Source organism: Marmota flaviventris, chromosome 9 (assembly GCF_047511675.1).
Source record: "Marmota flaviventris isolate mMarFla1 chromosome 9, mMarFla1.hap1, whole genome shotgun sequence".
Taxonomy (NCBI): domain Eukaryota; kingdom Metazoa; phylum Chordata; class Mammalia; order Rodentia; family Sciuridae; genus Marmota; species Marmota flaviventris.
Genome location: NC_092506.1, coordinates 7,446,380 through 7,471,042, shown reverse-complemented (window position 1 = coordinate 7,471,042; position 24,663 = coordinate 7,446,380). Strand labels below are relative to the sequence as shown.

The 24,663-nt window shown below is 53.1% G+C and overlaps 1 protein-coding gene across 2 annotated transcripts; it reads left to right on the top strand.

The window, feature by feature from the left end:
• The first annotated feature begins 3,061 nt into the window (after positions 1-3,061).
• On the top strand, positions 3,062-24,426 carry Capn1 (calpain 1). Of its 2 annotated transcripts, none has more exons than XM_027944781.2 (22): positions 3,062-3,147; positions 4,436-4,703; positions 4,848-4,917; positions 5,219-5,337; positions 7,204-7,337; positions 7,449-7,617; positions 8,410-8,493; positions 8,821-8,906; positions 9,248-9,322; positions 9,424-9,584; positions 17,782-17,957; positions 18,884-18,895; positions 19,586-19,797; positions 19,882-19,921; positions 20,474-20,539; positions 20,632-20,689; positions 21,468-21,532; positions 21,917-21,985; positions 22,225-22,303; positions 22,826-22,942; positions 23,251-23,309; positions 23,678-24,426. In XM_027944781.2, exons 2-22 carry the CDS (start codon positions 4,437-4,439, stop codon positions 23,702-23,704), a joined length of 2,145 nt encoding a protein of 714 aa, XP_027800582.1. In that variant the 5' UTR covers positions 3,062-3,147; position 4,436; the 3' UTR covers positions 23,705-24,426. The 2 variants fall into 2 exon arrangements, with proteins under 2 accessions (XP_027800582.1, XP_027800581.1); XM_027944780.3 differs by lacking the exon at positions 3,062-3,147 and adding an exon at positions 3,640-3,746.
• Positions 24,427-24,663: the final 237 nt, after the last annotated feature.

Sequence of the window (24,663 nt, the reverse complement as noted above, 5' to 3'; positions counted from 1 at the left end):
ATCGAATCCAGTGCCTCACACATGTGAGACAAGTGCTCTACCACTGAGCCACAACCCCAGTCCCCTCTTGTAATCTTAATTGTGGTTAATTTATAGACTATTTAAGCAGAACTGACATGTTTATGAGGTATTTTCATATCAGAATGAGGTGTCTACCCCCAGCCTTTACTTCTTTCCAATGGCACCAATGGTCAGTAACCCCCAAATCTGTACTTCTATTCTGAGCATAGGGCATTTTTAGGGCAGTGAAACTTCTCTCTGATGCTGTAGTGGTGAATACATGACATTACTCATTCGTCTGAACCCACCAACTTACAATGAACCCTAAGGTAAAGGATAGGCGTTAGTTAATAACGTTGCATCAATATTGCTTCAGCAACTGTAACGAAGATGCCACCCAGATGGATGCAAGATATTAACAGGAACAGCTGCTGGAGGGAGGGAGGATATAAGGCAACTCTGTCCTTTCTCAGTAATTTTCCTGCAAGTCTAAAACTGATCTAAAAAAAAAAAAAGTCTTTTAAAGAAGAAAAAAATTAGAAATATTCCCATGAGTGGAAAAAGCAGACTCACTTTCTCCAGCAGTCTGCTCGAAACCCAGATGGCTCTGACCCCGGATGTGTGAGGGGTTTTCCCTACATACCAAGAAAGCAATCAGTTCTGTAGCAGACACTGGCTGAATGTCCCCTCAGAGGTCAGTTCAGTCTATCTAGAGATAGCAGCAGGTTTCTCAGAGGCTCCCCAAGGCTGTCTCTGAAGAGATGGATATCAGGGTGTGGATCTTATGGTCCACAGGGTCTTCAGGAATACAAGCCTCCAGGACCACCAGTCCCAGCAAGAGCATGAGAGGGAGCTGGGCATGGTGGCATTCCTGGAGTCCCAGCTCCTTGAGAGACTGAGGCTGGAGGTTCTCTTGAGATTAACCTGGACAACATAATGAGACCCCATCACAATCAAACAAGCAAATATAACCCAATAAAGATGCAGCAAGAACTTCTGCGGTGCACCTAGAGTCCCAGCTACTAGGGAAGCTGAGGCAGAAGGATCACTTGAGCCCTGGAGTTTGAGGCCAGGCAGTGTGGGGCAGCACAGATAGACCTCCCCCCCCCCCAAAAAAAAATCACAGGAGGAAGAGAAAGGCCCTCAGCCACAGGGAATCCTTGCCCCTTCTCATTTCCCTAACACACGGAGAATCTCCCCTCCTCAGTGTTCACCCAAGACCCCTGAAGAAGGGCAGGAGCTTTGGGGGCCCTATTTTATCATGCTCCATCAATAGTCTACTGCAAGCCCCACCCCCGACCTTGCCACCTTCCTAGCTTGAGCCACATTCTCTGCCCCTGGATATCTGCAGTGCTCTGGTGCCTAGACGCCCTCCTCCCTCTCTTGCCTCCTCAACCCATCGCTATGCAGCCTTCTTTGTTTGTACAAATCTGATCAGCCTTCTACTTCAAGTAGATTGAAATCTAAACTCTGCTGGCCAGCTCAGGGGCGCCACTCTCCCTTGCCTTCTGACTCTAAGTGACAAGCATACTCCAGTTCCTCCCTGTGCTGAGACTCCTAGAGGCAATTCCCATACCTCACCTCCTCCTCGCCACCATAACTCCCTGCATCTAATACTTCCTCTAACTCCTGGACAAGATCAGGTTTCAGGTAAGTGCATCCTTTGCACCAACTTTCTTCTCAATTAATTATGGGTGTAAAAGCAAGTTCAGGGCTGGGGCTCAGTGGTAAAGCGCTTGCCTCACATGTGTGAGGCGCTGGGTTTGATCCTCAGCACCACATACAAATACTTAAAGATATTGTGTGTCTATCTACAACAAACAAACAAAAAACAAGTTCAGTGTCGGCCCCCTCGAAGCCATGAGTCCTCACCACCCATACCCAGGTGAGCACAGTGCCCTGCCCATATAGAAGGTGGTCAGTGCCCATCTGGGGAAAGCCAAGTGCAATATGCAGGAGTGAGGAGGTTTGTGCAAGTCACAGTGGCGGCTCTGGGACTCATGGGTTGAGTCAGAAGGCTTTGAGGGGACAGGCCGTCTTTGCAATCTCCCCTGCACATCTTTCCTCTCTCAGACTTCTGCTTCCTGATATCCAGCCACAAGGAACACTTGTAGCTGGACTTTCTGGCGTGTGTCCCCTCAGCCTTCAGAACTTTCCCTCTGCTGTTCTTTCTGCTAGGAAACCTTATCCACATTGTTGACTTAATTCCTATTTGTCCATAATCACGACTCAGCTACCATGACCCCCAAAATTGGATCAGGAGAGCACCCTCTACCAGCAGGGACTGATGGCCTCAATCACGGGTCTCTGCTGCGCGAAGACCTGCAGAATTTAACCAAGAGTGGCCACGAGAATGCAGAATGGTAAGGGCGAAGAGCCCAGGAGCTGTTTTCAGCCCTGACTCACCAGGTGGGGGAACTCCGGCAAGCCACACCCCCGCAGGCCTCAGTTTTCCTCATCTGTAAACTGAGGATGAGAGTGGAGTCCATTACATAGGCGGCTCTTAACTTCTGCTGGGGTCATGGACCCTAGGATCCCAGAACAGCTATGCACAAAATGCTTCAGCAACTGCCGGGCTGGGACCCGCATACCACTGAAGAGCCCTGAGCTGCAGGATCACTGAAGCCCCGTCCCCTTCTTCAGGGTCTCCCTTTGCAGTCCACCAGGCATAACCTGCGGGTCCCGGGTGGGCCTCTGACGCCCTCTTCTGGGTAAGGCGGCACAAGGGCGCTCCCGGTTGGGTGCACAGAGGGCTTGCGGGAGAGGGCAGGTGTCCACCTCCCGCAGTATCCTGGTTCAGGAAACCGCAAGATGGGCTCCCACCATTGCGTCTTTGCATCCCATTCGCTGCACGAACCGGGAAATCAAGGCCGAGCACGGCCGGGACTTACCCAAGGTCACGCAGCGAGTCGGGGCCTAAAGGGCCGGCTCCCCGCGCCCCGCCGGGACGCACGCAGCCACTGGGGCGGGTGGCGGCCGGGACTTGCGCCCCAGGGCGCGGGGGTGGGTGGGGGCGGGAGTCGGCCCAGCCCCGGAGCCCGGCTGCTGCGGGGAGAGACCGGGTGGGGCTGCCGTTTGCCGAGTGTCCGGTAGGGGTCCGCTTGCCGCCAGCCTGGCCCCTGCTGCGAGCAGCTGCCGCAGCCCGAGGTAATCTCAGCCCCGCGCAAGGGCCAGCAGGGAGGGGCGAGGACAGCTGCCGCGGCACCGCGCGGAGTGAGGGGCGCTGGGGGCGGGCTGGGGGCGGCGCCGCCGCGGCCCGGTCGCCCCGGAGTGCCCGCCCGGAGGGCGGCAAGGGTGGGGCCGCTGGCCCTGCAACCCGAGCTGCTGCCCACGGTTAAAAATACCCCCTGCCCTCCGGTCCCCTCTCTCCTCTCCCCTCCCCGCCCCCGCAGTGCCCTTCCGCCAGGGCCCAGCCCTTCCCACCCCGACAGGCGCGGGCCCTTCCCCGGGGACAACTCTGCCTTTTGCTAATTTGTCCTCACGCGGAGTTGGCCCGGGCCTGCGGAGGGAGGGGCGGGGAGACACCATGAGTAAGAGATAGTCAAAGAAGGTGCCCGAGAGATAAGGGAGAGTCGAGAGGAAGCGGGGTAGGAGCCCCAGGAGGAGGAGGAGGAGAAGGAGGGAGGGAGGAGGGCGGCGGGAGGAGGGCGGGGAGGAGCGCTCTTCCTGGTTGGGCCCTGCCCTGAGCTGCCACCAGCGAAGCCAGCCGCTGGGACCGCAGCGACCCCCAACCTCCCCTCCTCCAGGTAAGGAGTTGGGTGGCTGGCCGCGATTCTCACCCTGGCCACTGCTTGGGGGCAGAGGGGCTCCTCAGATGGCCTTTACTTGGGCCCTTGGCGTGCCTGGGTCAGGGGCAGAGGATTCGGGAAGCGGCACAGCCCAGGCACTCGCCCCATCCTGCACTCACTACTGTCCCCAGGGGCTGGGCTGGAATTTAGCAGCTCTGTGGGTTTCGGGTGGTCTGTGGAGGGGGCCGTCTGCCTGGAGTTCTCACTTCCCAAGCCAGAAAGGGGCCGGTGAGCAAGGTGCTGGCCAGTTTGGAGAGGGGGTTACAGGCTGGCCAACGGGATCAAAAAGACCTTCCCTGGGGTTCCATACACACCTTCCCAGATCCCTGTGTTACTTCAGGGCTCCACCCTACCCCACCTGGCTTGCTGGCTGGCTGGCTGGCTGACCACAGAGCTGCAGGCCCAGAACAATGGCAGTGGGGAGGAGGAGAGGTTGTGGTTAGCATACCCTGGAACTGCGGAGCCTTCTGCTGGATTCTGGAGCCTAGGGAGGCTGCAGAGAGCCTGAGTGCTGTGGGGGCAGTGAAGTGGCGGGGGACACCAGGGTCTGGGGAATAAGGTGTGCAGAGGTGGAAGAGCAGCACTAGCAGGCAGGAGCTGGATTCTGGTCCTGGCAGACATGGGTACTGAGCTGGTCTGTACCACAGGATGGCAGAGGAGATCATCACACCCGTGTACTGCACTGGGGTGTCAGCCCAGGTGCAGAAGCTACGGGCCAAGGAGCTGGGCCTGGGCCGCCATGAGAACGCCATCAAATACCTGGGCCAGGATTATGAACAGCTGCGGGCCCGATGCCTGCAGAGTGGGGCCCTGTTCCGAGATGAGGCCTTCCCACCAGTGCCCCAGAGCCTGGGCTACAAGGAACTAGGTCCCAACTCCTCTAAGACCTATGGCATCAAGTGGAAGCGTCCCACGGTGAGAGGGCCATCCTTGGGTGGGATTCTTATTGGGTGAGGAGTGGAATGGGACACCAGGTTCCTGGTGGGGAGTGGGGTCTTGGTGGTGGGGTGTCAGTTTCTAGGAGGGACCAGCTCAGGGACAGGACTCTGGGTCTCGTAGGAGATGCTGTCAAATCCGCAGTTCATCGTGGATGGAGCTACTCGCACAGACATCTGCCAGGGAGCACTGGGTAGGCCTCTCAGGGGTGGGGAGGTCTGGGTGTTTTTGCCACAGTAGTTCCCTATTCCCGTTCCCGTTCCTTTGGGCTCTACCCCAACCCCTCCCTCCTGCAAGCCCAGACAGGCTTTGGCTATCAGCACTGGGGCTGGTTTGCCCAGATTCCTGGGTCTTTTCTGTAAGCTAAGGGCAGTTGATAGGCACCCCATCCAGGGAATCCCAGGTTCTCCTCAACATGGATATCCATGAGCACACCTCCCCACCCCCAGGGGCAGATCCTAGAACAGGCCTGACATGAGTCCTTCCCATCCCAGGGGACTGTTGGCTGCTGGCTGCCATCGCCTCCCTCACCCTCAATGACACCCTCCTGCACCGAGTGGTTCCTCATGGCCAGAGCTTCCAGGATGGCTATGCGGGCATCTTCCATTTCCAGGTGAAGGGCCCCGCACACGCTGGGGAGGGGGGAAAGGAAGCACTGGGGGATATATGGAAGGATGACCACCGCACTCGAAGTTAAGGTGGCTAGTGGCCACACCCTGCGGGGGCAGCCCTCCCTCTGAGAGGTATTTGACCTCTCAGTGCCATCTCAGATCTGTCATGTGTGAAACAGTTGGGCAGGTATTTCAACTGGCAGTTTTCCTGGGTGGTTCTGAGTAGCAGGGAGAAAGTGTTTGGAAAAGTAGAAGAAATTCTGTGTTATGCCCTGTGGGGAAAAAACCTTTCCCGACTTGGACCTCAGTTTCCACATCTGAAAAAAAGAGTGCTGGGGGAAAGGTGGTCATCTCCAATTGTCAATCCTCCCATCTTCCAGCTCCTGTGCTTTGGCGACCTCTGACACAGACTAGCAGAAAAGGCTCAGGATTAAGTCTGTTTAAACCAGCTTTTCTTGACGTTTGCGACAGGACCCTTTCTCCAGACACACTAATGAATCCTCAATGAGCTCCAATTGGGAGAGACAACTCAGCAACTGTAGTCGAGACCCTCTTGCCTTGGTGGTCCCAGCCATGTGTGGAGGACTCCTGGGTGTCGCCTCCTTCCGCCTAGTTAGGGAGCCCCTTACCCAACTTGCACAGAAGTGGCTGCCATACCAACTTCTGCGGAGCCACTTTGGCAGACTGCCGCACTTGCCCTGCTTTAGTCCGCAGGGGCGTGGCTGCCCCGCCCCTTCCCTCATTCATCCAATCCTCTCCTCCCTGGCCTCTTATTGGTCCGTGTAACACTCCCCGCCATCAATTCCAGCTCCTTGGGCCCGCCTTCTCTCCTCCTATTGTTTTGGGCCGCCCCCCACTGTTGTGCTTGGAGCACTGGGAAGCTTCTGGCTTCTGTCTTGGGCCTGAGCCCCACCCTTTCCCGCGTGAACCGGCCTCCCATCAGTGGTTGGAGGATATGGGTCCACATTCAATATATTTATATGGATCCCACTAACCCCTACACTCCGGCCTAGAACTGGGAGAGTAGAGGTATGGCCTAAAAAGCAGTTGGTTTGGGGAAGAGCCCTGGCCAGATGGCTTTCCACCCCCTTTATGTCTGAGGAGGTCTGTCCTGTTTCCATGGTGAGCTACAGACGACTGCATAATCTTGCTTAACTTTCCTGTGAGGAACGCACTGCTGCTCCCTTTAATGGGTACAGAAACTGAGGCTCGGAGAGGGTAACTTGTCCAGGATCACGTGTGCAGTGCAGTTGTCCCTCCATGTCTGCAGGGGACTGGTTCCAGGACCCCCATGGACACCACAATCCATGGATGCTCAAGTTCTTTATGTAAAAAAATGTAATATTTTCATATAACCTACACAGATCTTCCACATCCTCCTATATACTGTAAGACATGTTTAGATGACTTGCAATACCAAGGCAATGTAAATGCCATATAAATAGTTGTTCGGTATTGTTTAGGAATGACTAGAAAAAAGTCTGTGCATTTTCAACACAAATGCATTGAAAAATATTTCGGGGGCTGGGAACGCAGATTGGGGTAGAGCCTTCTTGTAGCATGAGGGTTCCATCCCTAGCACTGCAAAAAAAAAAAAAAAAAATTAAATCAATTTTCTGTCTGTAGTTGGTTGAATCCATGGATGTGGAACTTGTAGATGTAGAGGGCTGTATACATGTATCTGGTGTATGTCAGTATATGTATTCCTAGTACACATCAAGTTTGTATGTATCTAGTATGTATATATTGCATAAGTATCTACTATATGTGATCTAAGATCATGTATCTAGTTAGTAGCAAAACTGAGGATGGAGCTCAGGGGTGGGGGAATCCCACAGCAGGTACTCACTGTGTTTCCTTCCCTGCAGCTATGGCAGTTTGGGGAGTGGGTGGATGTGGTCGTGGATGACCTGCTGCCCACCAAGGACGGGAAGCTGCTGTTTGTGCACTCTGACCAAGGCAACGAGTTCTGGAGCGCCCTGCTGGAGAAGGCCTATGCCAAGTGAGCAGAGCTCCTGGGGACAGCTCTTGCCCCACCCCTGGGGGTGGGGGACCCTGGCCCTCTTACCTGGTCCTGCTCAATGTCACAGTGCTGACCTGGAACTGCCCACAGGGTCAATGGCAGCTATGAGGCCCTTTCGGGGGGCAGCACCTCCGAGGGCTTTGAGGACTTCACAGGCGGGGTCACCGAGTGGTACGAGCTGCGCAAGGCACCCAGTGACCTCTACCAAATCATCCTCAAGGCGTTGGAGCGTGGCTCTCTGCTGGGCTGCTCCATTGACGTGAGTGTGCCCAGCCTGACACCCACACCATGACCCTTGCATCCAACTTGTAATCCAACTCTTCCATCAATTTCCTCTCCCCACCCAATGCTAACCTCGCCCCCACCCTGATTTAGCCCCAGACCCCTGCCCTTCACCTCAGCACCATCTCTGGCTGCACATCAGTGTCATCCATCACTTCCTCCCCCTCTTCCACCTCATGCCCAGTGGTGTTCAGGTATCCCCTCTCCATCTCCCCCCAATTCCCAGGTCTCAGCTTTTCCCCAGGATCCACTCTGCTCCCTTCCCACCTGCTCCTTTTGCCCTGCCATCCATGATCCAGTTCCCTAGCCTCCAGCCTGATCTGTCCTGCTCTCTGTCTGCCCCACTCCTAGCCCCTCCCTCTCCTCTCCATGCCCACCCTTGTCTGTCCCACTTTTCCCACCACCATCTCCAGATCTCCTTTGTCTTTGACCTCAGGCTCCACCCCAATATCTCTGTGATCTGGGCCCCTTCCCCCTCTCCATAGGCTCCATCCTGACCTTCTTCCTCTCTTACCCTCCCACTGTCCCTGTAGGGCTACACATGGGGGTGTGTGCATGTTCACAAAATCTGGCCAGCCTTAGCCCATACCAGTGGCAGTGTTGGTGGGGGTACCTGGGGCGGGTGTTGGTGGGGTAGTGGAGCCACCCCCACCCTCAGGAGGAGCAGCCGTAGGTGAGGATGGAGTGAATGGGACTGTGGCCCCTGCCTGCCACCGGCAATAGTAGGAGGGGACTGGCCCCCAACCACAGAGCACATGTCTTTCTGCAGATCTCCAGTGTCCTGGACATGGAGGCCATCACCTTTAAGAAGCTGGTGAAGGGCCACGCATACTCTGTGACTGGAGCCAAGCAGGTACTGCCCTGGGTGGGGCCTGCCCTGCAGGGTGTTTCCCTTCTGGCCTGTCCTTACCTCCCTGGCATCTGACCAGGGCAGTGGGAGGTGCTTGCTCCTCCTTTGACCTTCTGCAGCACCTTATCGCTCCCTTGGGAAACCATCCCGAGCCGCTTATCAATTCGTGCCCTGATTGACTGTACTTCGTGTGCCCAGCTACCTCCCTGGGCTGTAAATTCCTGAGGGACAAGCTCTGTGGCTCTACTGACAGTTCCCTGGTGTACTGCTGGGTGTGGAGTAGGGCAAGGTGGAGTGAGAGCCGGTGCTGATGGGTGCTCTGGGAAACAGGTGAACTACCGGGGCCAGACGGTGAGCCTGATCCGGATGCGGAACCCCTGGGGCGAGGTGGAGTGGACAGGAGCCTGGAGCGACGGGTGAGGGGCAGGGTGGTGGAGACTGTCTGGAGAGGTTTGGGAGGCTTCTTAGATGCCCCTGACATTTCTGCTTTTGACTCTGCCAGACCAAGGTGGAGTCATAGTTGAACAAAGGGGCCCCTCTTATGTGACTGGGTTTGGGGCAATGACCCAATAAAGCGTAGGCTATGAGGGCCTGGGCCAGCCTGTGGGGATGCTCTGGAATTGGGAGCTCAGGGTCTGACTTTGAGAGGACTTCCTGACCTGGGCTTTGGGAAGACAGTCCAAGGTGGACAGGCCCCAGGGACAGAGGCCAGGCAGGTCAGTGTCCACCAGCCCTGGCAGTGCCCCGCTCCCCACAGCTCCTCAGAGTGGAACAACGTGGACTCTTATGAACGGGAGCAGCTGCGGATCAAGATGGAGGATGGGGAGTTCTGGTGAGCAGCCCTTCTTGGCCTGACCCTTCCTGGGCCATGTCTCCTCTCTCCCAACCCCACAAACCCGGACAATGAGCGAGGTTCCCTTCGTCAACCCCCAGGATGTCATTCCGTGACTTCATGCGCGAGTTTACCCGCCTGGAGATCTGCAACCTCACGCCCGACGCGCTCAAGAGCAGGACGATCCGCAACTGGAACACCACACTCTATGAGGGGACCTGGCGGCGGGGGAGCACTGCTGGGGGCTGCCGCAACTACCCAGGTGGCCTGAGCGCACAGCTTGGGCTGTGCTGGGGGTGGCCAGGGAAGGGCAAGACTCGTCACCTTGCTGGGCCTCGGGTTCCTCTCATAAGCGACATGGTCATGTTTGCTGGTCTCTAGAATTTGCTTTGAGAGTAAAATAGTAAATGTCCTCCTCAATGCTAAAGAGCCCTGGTGCTACTGAGGGCAAGACTCCTGGCCATCTCCTGGCCACCTTCTGGTCACTGCTCTTCATTCCCAGAGCCCCGCCTCCTGGCTCTCTCACCTCTGGGCTTTTAGATGGATGACTCTGTCCATGTCTTGCCTCTCAGTTCCTTGCCAATTTCACCTGTGGCAACCTTTTCCTGTACCTTAGCTCAGCCCCACCATAGTAATTATTTGCCTCTGAATCACCTTGCTCTCTCCCCTCCCCCTCCAACTCTCTCAGCTCCCTCCTTCCACAGTCCTCAGACTCATGGAACTGTGGAATCTGTTGAACCACCATTGTTTTCCCACTTTTTTTCTTTTTTAATATTTATTTTTTAGTTGTATTTGGTATTTTAATTTAGTTGTATTTTGTATTTTAATAAAGGTATTAAACAATACCTTTATTTCACTTATTTATTTTTATGTGGTGCTGATGATCGAACCCAGGGTCCCACACACGTGAGGCGAGCGCTCTACCACTGAGCCACAACCTCAGCCCCTCTTTTTTTCTTTTGGTACTAGTGATTGAACCTAGGGGTACTTAACCACTGAGACACATCCCCAATACTTTTTATTTTTTATTTTGAGACACGGTCTCATTGAATTGCTTAGGGCCTTGCTAGATTGCTGAGGCTGGCCTCAAACTTGTGATCCTCCTGCTTCATCCTCCCAAGTCATTGGGATTACAGGCGTGTGCCACTGGGCCTGGCTCCGTATTATTTTGTTGGTGCATTCTAGTTGTCTGTAATGGTGGTATTGGTTGTTACATGTTTGTACGTGCACATTGATATAACAATATAATTTGGCCAATATGACTCCCGGCATATCCCACCTCCCTCCCTTCCTCCCACCTCCCACCTCCTGGCCTCTTGCTTTTTTTATTTTTTTATTTATTTTTTATTTTTTTTTTTAGTTTTCAGCGGACACAACATCTTTGTTTGTGTGTGGTGCTGAGGATCGAACCCGGGCCGCACGCATGCCAGGCGAGCGCGCTACCGCTTGAGCCACATCCCCAGCCCCCTCCTGCCCTCTTTCTGCTGTTCTACTGATCTCCCATTGATTTTTATGAAATTCCCTGTCCCCCACCTCTCTTTTCCTTTTTCCTTTCTAGTTTCAATATATGAGAGAAAAGATATGGCCCCTAACCTGAGTTTGGCTTGTTTCACTCAATGTAATGTTCTCAAGTTCCATCCATTTTCCTGCAAATAGCATAATTTCATTTTTCTTTATGGCTGAATAAGACTCCACTGTGTGTGTGTGTGTGTGTGTGTGTGTGTGTGTGTATGTGTGTATGTCATGTTTTCTTTATCTTTAGCCATTGATGGACACCTAAGCTGGTTCCATAGTTTGGCTATTGTGAATCATGCTGCTGTGAACACGGGTGTGCACGTACCCCTGTAGGAAGATGACTTTCATTCTTTACATAAATACCGAGGAGTAGTGTAGCTGGGTCCTATAGTGGTTCAATGCCTAGACTTTGAGGCACTTTCATGCTGATTTCCATAATGGTTGTACTAATTTACAGTCCCACCAACAATGTAAAAGTGTTCCTTTTTCTCCCCATCTTCTCTAACATTTATTATTATTTGTACCCTTAATGGCTGCCATTCTGACTGATGTGAGATGAAATCTCAGTGTAGTTTTGATTTGCATTTCCCTAATTGCTAATGATATTGAACATTTTTCACATATTTGTTAGCCATTTGTATTTCTTCTTTGGAGAAATGTCTGTTTAATTCATTTGCCCATTCATTCATTCATTAGGTTGTTTTTCTGGTTAAGTTTTTTGAGTTCTTTATGTGTTCTAGATAGTAATCCTGTCAGAAGGGTAGCTAGCAAAGATTTTTTTCCCCATTCTGTGGGTTCTCTCTTTACGTTCTTTTTTTTTGTTTTTTGTTTTTAGTTGTAGATGGACACAATATCTTTATTTATTTATTTTGATGTGGTGCTGAGATTCAAACCCAGGGCCTCACACAAGCAAGGCAAGTGATCTACCACTGAGCCACACCCCAGCCCTCTCTTTACATTCTTGTTTCCTTTGCTGTGCAGAAGCTTTCTAATTGGATGCCATCCCATTTATTAACTCTTGGCATTATTTCCTGAGCTTTAGGGTCCTACTGAGAAAGTCTTTGCCTATGTTGATATGCTGGAGGGCTGAGCCTACATTCTCTTCTAGGAGTTGCATAGTTTCTGGTCTAATTCTGGGGTCTTTGATCCAGTTTGTTGATTTTTGTGCAGGGTCTGGTCTCATTCTTCAACCTATGGATAACCGGTTTCCCCAGCACCATTGTGGCTGTCTTTTCTCCAGTGTATGTTTTTGGCACCTGTGTTGAGGATCAGATGGCTGTAGATGTGTGGGTTTGTCTCTGTGCCTTCTATTCTGTACCCGTGTGTCTGTTTTTATGCCAGTACCCTGCACGGGTTTCTTTTGTTTGCTTGTTTTTTACTATAGTTCTGTGGTATAATTTGAAGTCAGGTATTGTGATGCCGCTAGCATTGCTTTTTTAGCTTAGAATTGCTTTGGCTATTTTGAGTCTTTTATTCTTCCAAATAAATTTTAGGACTGCTTTTTTTCTAATTCTGTAAAGTCTGTCATTGGTATTTTGACAGGGATTGCATTGAATCTGTATATTGCTTTCGGTGGTACGGCCATTTTAACAATCTTCATTCTGCCTATCCATGAACATGGGTGGCCCTTCCATCTTCCTATGAACCTACCAAGGGACCCTCTCTTGACCCAACTTCCTTGCCACTGTGTCCCTGTTCCTCTTCGAAGCAGAATTGTTCAGGAATGGCCACACTGGCCCGTTTCCTTCCCAGCCCACCATTTTGGCACTGTCTTCATCTCCCACCTTACCTTCTCTCCATACCCAGGGTGTAGTCGTCATTTCCATCTTGTCCCTAAAGTTTCCCAGTCTCTCTCTCCTTCAGTTTCTGTTGCCTGGCATAAGCACAGTCGTAGCTGAACCTGGCTCTGACTGGCACAGAGCCACTGATGGGGCTGGAGAGAAATCACACAACTGAGGTGGCGTTTTCCCTGTAAATCCACAGCCACAAACCTCAAATGAGTACTTTGCACAGTCTCAGCCGGGCCACCGTGAGTTAGCCACATTCCCACTTTCAGCCTCCTCCGCCTTCCTCTCATTGTGGACCTGGCCTTGCACTTTCTTGAAAAGAGACCTCATCACCAGGACAGCTCCCCATATTCCCACCTCCAACCCGCCCCCTTCATCCCCCTGTGTGTACCTGTGCAGGTCTGCACTGCCGCCCGCTGGGACAGTGGCAGAACCCTTCTCCCTCCCCCAGGAAGTGTTTTGTTCCTTTGTCCCTCACCTTTCACTGCTGTGTTGTTGTGGAGAATCCCTTGTATTAAAAGAAAGTGACCCTCTCTTGACCCTACTTTTTTTCTTTCTTGTTTTTTTTAACTTATTTTGTAGTTGTAGATGGACACAATGCCATTATTTATTTTTATGTGATGCTGAGGATTGAACCCAGTGCCTCACACATGCCGGGCAAGTGCTCCGACACTGAGCTACAGCCCCAGCCCCTTGACCCTACTTTCTTGCTGCCAAGTCTCTGCTCTCCTTCAAAGAAAAATTGCTCAGGAATTGCCACACGTCGCTTCCTTCCTGACAGCTTTGGCTTTACCAAATCCAGGGCTGGGCTGCTCCGTCCTCCTGCCCTGCACCCTCCTGCACCCTCCAGCGTTCTCGGCACAGCCCGCCGCCCTCTCTTCCGAAGCATTCTTCTCTTGCAGGAATTCCACTTCAGTTTTTCCCCAAATTCATAAGCACTGTGGCTGAGAAGGCCCGCCTTTCCTTGCAGTGCTAGTGCCATCCTTGAGTTCCCACGTATCATGGGGCTGTTTCTGGGCTCACCTTTCTGTCCCTTGGCCTATCCTTCCGCCAATAACACATTGATTTAATTCTTATAGATTTATGAGAAGTTCTGCTCGAGATTAAGTGCTAGGGGGCTGGGGTAGAGCGCTTGCCTGGCATGCGTGAGGCCCTGGGTTCCACCCTCAGCACCACATATAAGTAAATAAATGAAATGAAAGATCCATTGACAACTAAAATATATATATATATAAAAAAAAAAGAATAAGAGCTGGGGGTGTGGCTCAGTGGAGCGCCTGCCTAGCATGCAGGAGGCCTGGGCTCCATCCCCACGTCCCATAAACACGAACCTGATAGAACTTTTCTGTACAATAGTTTTACACCCAAGTTTGTGAATGAGATTTATCTGCTGATTTCTCCTTCTGATCATTCTGGTATTGGTGCTGTTTGTCTTGCTAAGTGAACTGTTTCTAGAAGAGTTTGCATAAGGTGGGAATGATCTGTTGTCCGAATGTTTGGTGGAACTTGTCTGTAAGGCTGTCAGGCCTGTTCCTTTTTTTATGTGAAGATTGATTTTTGATACTGAATATCTTTAATGGTTCTAGGATTGTTCAGGTTTTTTTTTTTTTCTTCTTGAACTTTAATTTTTTTTTAGCTGTTGTTTATTTTTGCCTGAGCAAGCTAGGCAAGCGCCCTACCACTGAGCTACAGCCCCAGCCCCCTTGAACTTATTTTGATGGGTTGTACTTCCTAAGAATTTATCCTTTGCATCTATTTTCAAAGTTATTAGTGCAAAGTTATCCTTAATATACTCTTAGATCTCATCTGTAATAATGTTCTGCATTTTGTTAATCATAGTATTGTGTATTTGCACTTTTTTTTTTGGTACTGGGGATTGAACCCAAAGGGGCTTTGCCACTGAGCCACATCCCAGTTCTTTTTATTTTTTTTAAGACAGACAGGGTCTCTCTTAGGTCCTCATGAGGCTGCTTAGGGCCTTGCTGAGTTGCTGAGACTGGCCTCAAACTTGCAATGCTCCTGCCTCAGCCTCCCAAGTTGCTGGTATTACAGGTATGCGCTTCCATGGCTGGCTTATACTCTTTATTAATCCTGTGAAGTTTTGGGGTTTTTAATTTTTTTGTTCTTTTTAAATATACATGACAGTAGAGCGCATTTTGACATGCTATACATACATGGGGTATAACTTATTCTAATTAGGATCCCATTCCCGTGGTTGAACATGATGTGGAGTTTCACATATTCATATATGAACATCGGAAAGTTATCTCTGATTCAGTCTAGGGGTCTTTCCTATTCCCATTCCCTCCTCCCAGTCTTGTGAAGTTCATCAGTATTAGCCTTTACAAAGAAATGATTTTTGATGTTGTTGATCCTTTGTACAAAATGATTTTTTTTTTTGTCGTCATCGTTGTTTGTTATCTCATTTCTTCTGTCTTCTGATTTATTTTGGACTTTATTTCATGACCTGATAAATCAAAAACTTACTTCATTATCTTGAATTTTTTAATGTGAGCACTCATGTATTTTGAACTATGAGAGTAGGAATATTGAGTCTAGAATTGTTGTAAGCTCCTAGGGAAAGAAACATTTTTTTAGTTATCTAGTGACTACCTTCATTTCTAATAATTCTTTTTGTTTTCAAGTGTATTTCAGCCAGTGTTAGTCTAGCAATTCCAGTTTTTCCCCCCTTTGGGTTCACTCTTTTTTAAATTGTTTAATTTTGTTATTATTATCATTTTTGGTGCTGAAGCCCAGCATACTGTACCACTGAGCAACATTCTGAGTCCTTTTTACTCTTATTTTTTTTATTTTGAGATAGGATCTTGGTCAATTGCTGAGGTTGTCCTGGAATTTGTCATCCTCCTGCCTCAGCCTCCCATGCACTGGGATGACAGGCATGTGCCACCGCTCCTGGCAAGCTAGTATTTAAATTCCAAACATTTTTTTTCCTGCTAGAAATTAAACATTATCATCATCATCATCATCATCATTATTTGAGATAATCCTCGTGTGTTTGGAGTATCTGCATAATAATTTTTTTTGTTCTCCATTCTGAGACCTTTCATCTGAGCTCATTTAATATCTGCATGAAATATATTTCTTTTAATTTCTTTTAGGGAGGCTTTTGGTGATAAACTTTCTTGGTATTTGGCCCATGCCTGTAATCCCAGCGACTCAGGAGGCTGAGGCAGGAGGATAGCAAGTTCAAAGCCAGCCTCAGCAATTTAACGAGGCTCTAAGCAACTTATTGAGACCCCGTGTTTAAATTTAAAAAAAATAAAAAGGGCTGGGGATGTGGCTCAGTGGTTAAGCGCCCCTGCATTAATCCCCAGTACTAAAAAACAAAAACAAAACAAAAAAGAATTTTATTGAGAATTCTTGTATATAATTCACCCATTTAAAGTGTACAATTCCGTGACATTTAGTGTATTCACAAAATTGTGCAAACCATCACATCAACTTTAGAACATTTCATTATCCCCCAAAGAAGCCACACCCTCCTCAACTGTCCCTCCCAGCCTCTCACAACCACTTTCTTCCTCTTCAGAATTTGCATGTTCTGTATATTTCATATAAGTGGAAATACACATGTTCCTTTGTGACTGGCTTCTTTCAATTAGCATAACAGTTTTCAGGCTCATCCACATCATAGCATGTATTGGTCCTTTGTTCCTTTTTATTTTTAATTTTTTTTAGATGTTGATGGATCTTTATTCTATTAATTTATTTAAATGGAGTGCTGAGAATCGAACCCAGGGCCTCACATGTTAGGCAAGTACTCTACCACTGAGCCACAACTCCAGCCCCTCCTTTTTTATTTTTATTTATTTTATTTTGCAACAGGGCCTAACTAAGTTGCTGAGGCTTATGATCCTCCTGCCTCAGTTGCCTGAATCTCTGGGGTATAGGCTTGGGCCACCAAGACAGGCTACTTTGTTTCTTTTTACTGTCAAATACTATTCTATCATTTTGGTATATTCTCTCATGGGTGGATGGACTGTTGGTTGTTTCAAGTGGTGCTGCTCTGAGCAGTCATGCTCACACCTTGATGTGGACATGCGTTTTGTTCCTAGAGGTGACCCTAGTAGCTCTGTGCTCACCCTTTAGGAAGCTGCCAGACTGTTCTCCAGTAGCTGCCCGGTTTTTCCTTCCCACAGCTGGTGTGTGAGGCTGAATGTTCCACGTGCCACCAACACTTGTTGTGTGTTATCGTTTTGATTGTTGTTAATTTAGGAGGGAAGGAATTTAGGAGGCCGAGGCCTGTTAGTGCCTTTAGACAGAAGTGTCGCACATTCCCTGTAGGCTCTGTTGCTCTGGTAAAAGGCTTGTTCTGGCAGCTAACTCCCTAGTCAGCTAACTCACTAGACACTAAATGTCACGGTCTAGTAACGCAGGTCACTGTTGTCATCTTTGTTGGCTGTCTGTGACCTCCTGTCGGACCCTTGCTTTCTCTCTTGTCCTCCTTTAAGTCACTGCACATACAGTTGCTTGAGTCACCTTTTAATTGATTTTTTTTTTGGGGGGGTGTACTGGGGATTGAACTCAGGGGCACTCGACCACGGAGCCACATCCCCAGCCCTATTTTGTACTTTATTTAGAGACAGGGTCTCACTGAGTAGTTTAGTGCTTTGAACTCACCAGCCTCCTGCCTCAGCCTCCAGAGCCGCTGAAATTACAGGCGTGCCCCTCCTTGCCCAGCTCGAGTCACCTTTTAGAATAATAATCCAGTCACACCCTCCCCGTCACCAGCCCTCTGGTGGGGCCTTTTGCTCTTTGATGCCATCTACTCACCTTGGCCTGTCCCCCAACTCCTGCCCACCTCTGCCACCTGCCAGGATCCCTGGTGCTCGCTGGAGCCTCACTTGATGTTTGTCATCCGGGAGTGGGGGCAGAGTGGCGGGGAGTGGCCTTTGCTCCTGCCGCCTGTTTTTTTTTTTTTTTTAACTGAACTATTAATCGACCTGATCCGCTCTGGAACAGGAGCCCTTGAGATCCAGGATGGTGTCTGCCCCCTCAACTGTGCCTGTCACCTGGCACATAATGGATACTTAGTAACAATTGATGGATTAAGGAGGGATGCCCTGGTGCAGGGGTGAGGCTCTGAGGGCCTCTCTGCTCTTGCCCTGCCTCTGAGCTCCACCTCCTCTCCTGCAGCCACCTTCTGGGTGAACCCCCAGTTCAAGATCCGGCTGGAGGAGGTGGACGACGAAGATGACTACGGGAGTCGCGAGTCGGGCTGCAGCTTCGTGCTGGCCCTCATGCAGAAGCACCGGCGCCGGGAGCGCCGCTTCGGCCGCGACATGGAGACCATCGGCTTCGCCGTCTACGAGGTGAGTCCCCGATTGGGGCTGAGCCACCGAGCCCGGTCTTCCCACCTCACGAGATCTCCGCCAGGGGTCGCCCGAGGTCTCCACCCTGCCTTGTCTGCCCCCTGCCACACGATGAGGCTGGTGGCCCTAGGGGGAGCCTCCAGAAGGCACCAGCCAAACCCCTCAGCTGCAGGCAGGTCCTAAAATTCATCTAGTAAGGCAGGAGGAAGGCAAGTAAGATGGTTGTCTCCAGGAAGAGAAGGTTCTGGAATTTACCTTCATCTTCAGAGAGTGGGGTGCTGCCCACAGGAAGAAGGAGCTGGCTTGACTGACAGTTGGATGGCAGCTTTCGGGGCCAGACTTCGGCTCAACTTCAGAAATAAGTGGGCCATCTTGGGGGTCAGGAAACCCCATGCCTCAGAAGTGTGTGAGCAGAGCCGGTGTGGAGGACCAGGAGAGGGAGGCCTGCTCAGAGAGAGGCTGTGCCTGTCATTTGTGATTATACCTTCTGGGTATAATCACAGGGCTCACCCTGCTTGTTGTGTTCAAGACAGGGTCAGAAACTTCCGGATCTACCCAGCCAGGGTAAAGGAAGGCCACAGACTTAGCCCATACCCAGATCCCCTGGCAACAGACAGGTGTGGGCCTCCAGTGTCCCCAGGCCTTAAGACACTGTGGTTTGGCCTTCCTGGCAACTATTCTGGAGGCTCTGATTCAGAGCAGAGGCCCAGGGTGTGCCAGGGACAGGACCCCTGCCTGGGCCCTCCCTCCTGAGGTCACTCTGTGTGTGCCAACAGGTCTGGATCATCGCTGGCTCCAGGCCCAGAGCCCTGTCACCAGTCTCCTCATCCCTTCCCTCCTGTTAGGAACTCAGGACCTCTGCCCAGAGTGCACCCTGTCCCCACCCCTGCACCAACCACTTCTCCCTTACCCTACCTCTCTTGCAGGTCCCTCCGGAGGTAGGTGTGGCTCCTGACTCACCTGAATCTACCTGCCCCAGAACACACCCTGCCTGATGGGCCCACACGGGCAGCATAGTGACAAACCTGCCCCTGCATAGAGCGGAGATGTGACCTGGTTTTACCTGGAAAGTGCTTCCCCTGACTGTTCAGCAGGTGGAGCAGTCACTGCTCTCCTGGGGGTCAGAGCAGGTGGGGGGAGGGCTGGATTTCAACCCTAGTCCTCAGAGCCCCGGTGGGTCTTGTGCGCGTGAGGCTTCAGGTCCTGATGTTCGCACCAAGTCTGCACTGGCCGGCCAGTCTGTCGGGAGCAGGGCGTGGGCTGGGCTGCGTGGTCTGTCCCCTTGAGCAAATTGTTGAAGTTCTGAGCCTTGGTGTTTGTGTCTGTAAAATGGCACTGCCTTCAGGGCCATTGTGGACACTCAGTGAGGTGCCACCTGCCAAGTGCCTGCAGAATCCAACGTGGGGAAAGCCCCCAGTGATGATAATGAGAAAGATATTCAGGTGGTGTTATAGTATTTTAATGTACCTTATTTGCATTTAGCTGCTCCTCAGCGTGACTTGTCAGGGTCATGTGGGCTATAAGTGATGAGCCATGACCTTGTTCTTCAGCCCCTCCCTGAGGCCTGGGCTGGGATCTGGGGTGGCTCCTGAGGGTGCTGCAGCCCTGCTCCCTCTCCCTCCTGCTAGCTGGTGGGCCAGCCAGCTGTGCACTTGAAGCGCGACTTCTTCCTGGCCAACTCATCCCGGGCGCGATCGGAGCAGTTCATCAACCTGCGGGAGGTCAGCACCCGCTTCCGCCTTCCACCCGGGGAGTACGTGGTGGTGCCATCTACCTTTGAGCCCAATAAGGAGGGCGACTTCGTGCTGCGCTTCTTCTCTGAGAAGACTGCTGGGACAGAGTGAGTCCCCCACTGCCTTCTCCCACCTTCCCCTGAAGGCCCTCCACGCCCCCTGACTGGTCCTTCTTTCTCTCCATTTTGCAGGGAGCTGGACGACCAGATCCAGGCTAACCTCCCTGATGAGGTGTGTGGCCACCCCACCAGGCACCGGCTCCCTCCTTCCCTCCCCTGGGCCTGTGATGGGGACGTGGGCATCCTGTGTCCTGGGCCTCTGCTGGCTCCTCATAGGAGCCGTAAGAGCGAGGCCAATCCGTCATCTCCCTAGCACTTTACTGTTTGTGAGGATGATGGTGCATAATCCCTGTGTCCCCGTGCTGCGGCTGTGCTCGACACTTTATCTGGGTCATTTCTTCCCTGCGACACCCCTGTCTGAGTCCTTTCATGATAACCCCCTGGAAGGGAAACTCAAGTTCAGAGAGGTTGACGGACTTGCCCAGGTTGTACAGCAGGGACCTGGACTCCCACCTTTCATCGCTGAGCTGGACTGTGTCCCTGTCATTCAGGCCCCAAGATTCCTGGGCAGGGGGCAGATCCCCATTTCACAGACTAGAAGAGTGAGGCTTGCTTGGGAGGCCAGGTGACATGTGTCCCGTGAGTGCTCCCACCCTAGCTGAGCAGCTGTCCCCATGGGCAAGGCTGGGGCACCCCTCACCTGTTCCCTCCTTTCTCCGTCCAGCAAGTGCTCTCAGAAGAGGAGATCGATGAGAACTTCAAGTCCCTCTTCAGGCAGCTGGCAGGGAAGGTAGGCTGGAGTGGAGGTGGGGTGGGGATGGGGCGGGGTGGGGGCGGGGGGCAGCCCTTCTCGAGCTGGTACCACCCTCCCTCTCCCTTCAGGACCAGGAGATCAGTGTCAGAGAGCTGCAGACCATCCTCAACAGGATCATTAGCAAACGTGAGGGTCCCCAGCAGCTGCTCTCGCCCCATGTCCTGCCCCTGGTTGTCTTCAAGCATCAGAATCCAGGCCGTTGCCCCCACACTCAGCGGAACCCCACCCCTTGACCTATGGCTGGGGGGGTCCACTTCCTTTCTGAGCCCAGCTTGCCACTGTTTCCATCCTGCCAAGTCCCGTTCCCCTGCTTGAGCTCTGTGTGCTGGTGGGATTTGGAGGACAGCCATGCTCCAGCACCAAGGGGAAGGCGCCCTTTCTTCCCAAGATGCACCCCAGGCCAGGCCCAGTGGCCTGGGGAGCAGAGCACAGCTGGCTTCACCCGCTGGAGCACGCGGTAGAAGGCAGTGGCTGGCTGTCCAGCCTGGCTGCACGGGGCCTGGTGCCCCAGTCCTGCCTTCCCTGCCTCCGACCTCTGTCCCCGCGCTTCCCTGTATCCAGAACCCCTCTCCCTCCCACTCTTCTAGCAACCTCTGCTGACCTCTGGGGCCTGCAGCAGACCCCACCCCGCTCTGTCTTTCTCTCCACTTTCTTTCTCTTCTGCTCATCACTCATGGGACGATCACTGGGTGCCGATGGGCTTTGGGGACACCAGCCTGACTGCTAAAACACTTTGCCCTGGTTTATCTGATGATGAAGCCACCACACCCCACTCACTCTGCTGGCCTGTGTACCCACAGGCGACACTAGTGCCTCCCTGCCTCCGAATGCTCAGTGCTCCCAGTGTGGGGTGGGCACAGGAAGCTCAGCAGGTTGAGGGGCTGGAACTGTTTTTTTCTTGCAGACAAAGACCTTCGGACCAAGGGCTTCAGCCTGGAGTCGTGCCGCAGCATGGTGAACCTCATGGACGTATCCTTCAGTCCGTCTGCTGTTGTTTGGAGTCAGGGAATATGGGCACCAGAAAGTGGCTGGGTGAACTGTCCCAGGAATGCCCAGAGAATAGACAAAGCTAGGGGGTATGTGGACACCCCAGTGCCCATGTTCAAAGCCTTCCTGGGAGGGGGAGACCGAGGCACAGTCTTGAGTCAGGTGGAAGCTGGAGCAAAGCCTGGGTCCACAGCTGACCCTAAGGCCGAGCTTTTTCTGCACCCTTCCCCGCCCAGTTGAACACAGCCAGCCTGGTTATGGCTCCCCCCAGTCACCTTGCCTTCTCTTGGCCAGTCTCCCCTTCCCCCAGTGTCCCCTCCCATGCCAGCTCTAAGCTGTGGAGCTGCCTTCTTAACAACCACCCAGCGCGACGGCAACGGGAAGCTGGGCCTGGTGGAGTTCAACATCCTGTGGAACCGCATCCGGAACTACCTGGTACGTGCCCCCGGCAGGTCCTCTCCTTCCCCTTGCAGCCTCGGTCACTGCAGGAGCAGGCCAGGGGACAGCCCTCCACGGAGGCTCTGCCACTGCCAGCTCTTTCCCACCCCTGAGCCCACATGTCCCAGCAGCCCACCCTTGTGGGCTCCTCCCCTCCCTGTCCCCTTCAGCAACCCTGGGGGTGGGCAGGAAGAGCCGGGTGACTCACTGGTCCCCACCCTCTGCCCCCACCACAGTCCATCTTCCGGAAGTTTGACCTGGACAAGTCGGGCAGCATGAGCGCCTACGAGATGCGGATGGCCATCGAGTCTGCAGGTGAGGCCCAGGGCAGCCCCTACCCCTGGCCCTCCTCCCTGGGGTGGTGACACAGAGCTGTGGGGATGTGGTCCCAGCCATCTTTGGCCTTTCCCCCTTGGTTTCTAAGTACGTTATCAGCATATCTGTCCTTTCTTCCTCACTGCAGCCAAGAAAGGACAGAGTCTCTTATTACCCCTGTTGGGCATGTGAGGAAAGTGAGGCTCCAAAGGAAAAGTGACCGGCCTTAGGACACAGTGCCAGGGAGGGCAGAGCCAGGCTTCAGGCCTCCTGTGAGAGCTGCCTGAGGACGAGGCCAGGGCATCAGAACCACCAGACCACACCCCTCTTTGGCCAACTCCTGATTCTCTGGCCTGTCCGGGGCTGGGCGTGCCCCCTGAGACTGGTCCTTACTTGCCCAGCCCCTCCCAGTCCCTGGGCCTGCCCAGAGGTCCTTGTGCCCCTTGTCCCTGAGAAGAGAAGGCCCACCCTTCCCTGACTCCTGGCTGCGCCTCCCCGGCCCTCACCTGCTTCTCTCCACAGGCTTCAAGCTCAACAAAAAACTGTACGAGCTCATCATCACCCGGTACTCCGAGCCTGACCTGGCCGTGGACTTTGACAACTTCGTGTGCTGCCTGGTGCGACTGGAGACCATGTTCCGTGAGTGTCCCAACAGGCTCCTCCCTCCAGCTGTGTCCCAAATGCGTCCCTTGTGAGCTGGTGGGAACGGATGATGGCCGGTGCGAGCAGTACCGTCGCAGGAGCTGGAGGCTGAGATCTGGAGCCCGCGAGGGCCCTGTATTTGGTCACCCAGAGGCTGAGTGCGTGGAGAGCAGGGAGGGAGGGCAGGAAGAGCCCCTTCCTACTTCAAGGGGTGACAGCTTGGGGCGTTAGGGGGAGTGGGGGTCAGGCAGGCTTGGCTGTGCACAAAGTTCTCAGCCCCGTGTCATCTTTTCTTGAACACACAGGGTTTTTCAAAACTCTGGACACAGATCTGGATGGAGTCGTGACCTTTGACCTGTTTAAGGTGGGACTCTCCCTGGGTCGGGGAAAGGGTTGGTGGCAGTGGTTTTCTTTCCTGACCCATGTTCTCCTGTCCCTTCCTGGGCCTTGGAGCCAGCCTTCAAGAAGGGGCAGCCTGAGTCCTGGGAGCTGGGGTGGGGGTGTCTGGATTCTGGGGCAGGAGCCGGAGGCTTTGCCTCAGTGGGACCAACAGCTCTATCTCCCAGAGATAGAGGAAGTGAGGAAACAGTTCCCCAGGAGCGAACCTCAGAAGTGGTAAAGAAATGGCTTCTGAGCCATGGGGTCGGGGCGTGGACATAGGGGTCCAGGTAAGGAGGGAAACAGGCAGCCGATTCCACAGCCCTGGCCCAACGGCCTTCCCTCCTTCTGCAGTGGTTACAGCTGACCATGTTTGCATGAGGCGGGGGCCCAGCACCCTGCTGCTCCCTTCTACCCTCGTCTGTCAAGCCGCGTCTTCCAGGCTGCGTCTTCCCACCATGCCACAGCAGGTCACGCCAGCCGCACATGCCTTCCTTGGAGCAAGAAGGCGCCTTGGTCCTCTTGCCCGCTCCTCCCAGCCTCCACTGCTCACCAGCTCTGGGCAGAGCTGTGTGGCCCTCCCGCTGTCCCCAGCCAGGGGCTCACAGTGGACTCCCCTGGGCCCGCCGTTTCCCATGGCCAAGCCAGGAGGGCAGCTTTCTGCTTATTCCTGCCTCAGGGCTGGGCGGCCAGGGAGCCACGATCCCAGCCCCACTCCTCCAGCATCCTCATGTGTCCCCCCACCCGCCTGGCCTCACCTGCTGACTTTATAACCACTATCTCTGCGACCTGCACCCCAGGTGTCAGGCATGCAGGTCCCCTTCCTGCTGGGGGAGCCCCTGGGCTGGGATCTCCTGTGCCTTCTGTGCAGAAGCCAATGCCTGCAGCCCACGCCTCCCAGCCCTGCCCACCAGGAGCCAGCCAGCCTGGAGGGTGGTCGGGCCTTCCCCCCTCCTCCTGTCCTTTTTTTATATTGACAGTTTTAAAGGGGACTCTTCAGGGACTGGGGGATTGGTTATGTGATACAGAGGCACTGGGCGCGGGGTAGGGAGGTCCCATGTTTCCACACAGAGAAACCCCAAATAATAAAGGAAAAGGCCCCACATTTGTCTCTGGAGTGTGTTTCTCCCCAGTCTGCTGCCGGGAGGGCGGCAGGAAGCCTTAGCAGGGGGACAGCTCCTGGCCTCAAGCTCACCCGTTGCTGGAGTGAGTGCAGGGCATCCGAGTGGGGTCACCTATGGCCCTGGGAGGCCAGGGAGGATGAGGCCCAGGGCCTGGCACAGGGACAGGGCTGCACTGTGAAGGCCTGACCCTTGCCTTACCTTCATAAATCCACCAGG

Bases quoted from the DNA above. Each gene is read 5' to 3' on its own strand.
- Capn1 (XM_027944781.2), top strand. From the start codon at position 4,437: ATGGCAGAGGAGATCATCACACCCGTGTACTGCACTGGGGTGTCAGCC. The intron at 21,533-21,916 runs GTATCCTTCAGT...ACAACCACCCAG, and splicing joins GCATGGTGAACCTCATGGAC to CGCGACGGCAACGGGAAGCT. The intron at 22,304-22,825 runs GTGAGGCCCAGG...TTCTCTCCACAG, and splicing joins GATGGCCATCGAGTCTGCAG to GCTTCAAGCTCAACAAAAAA.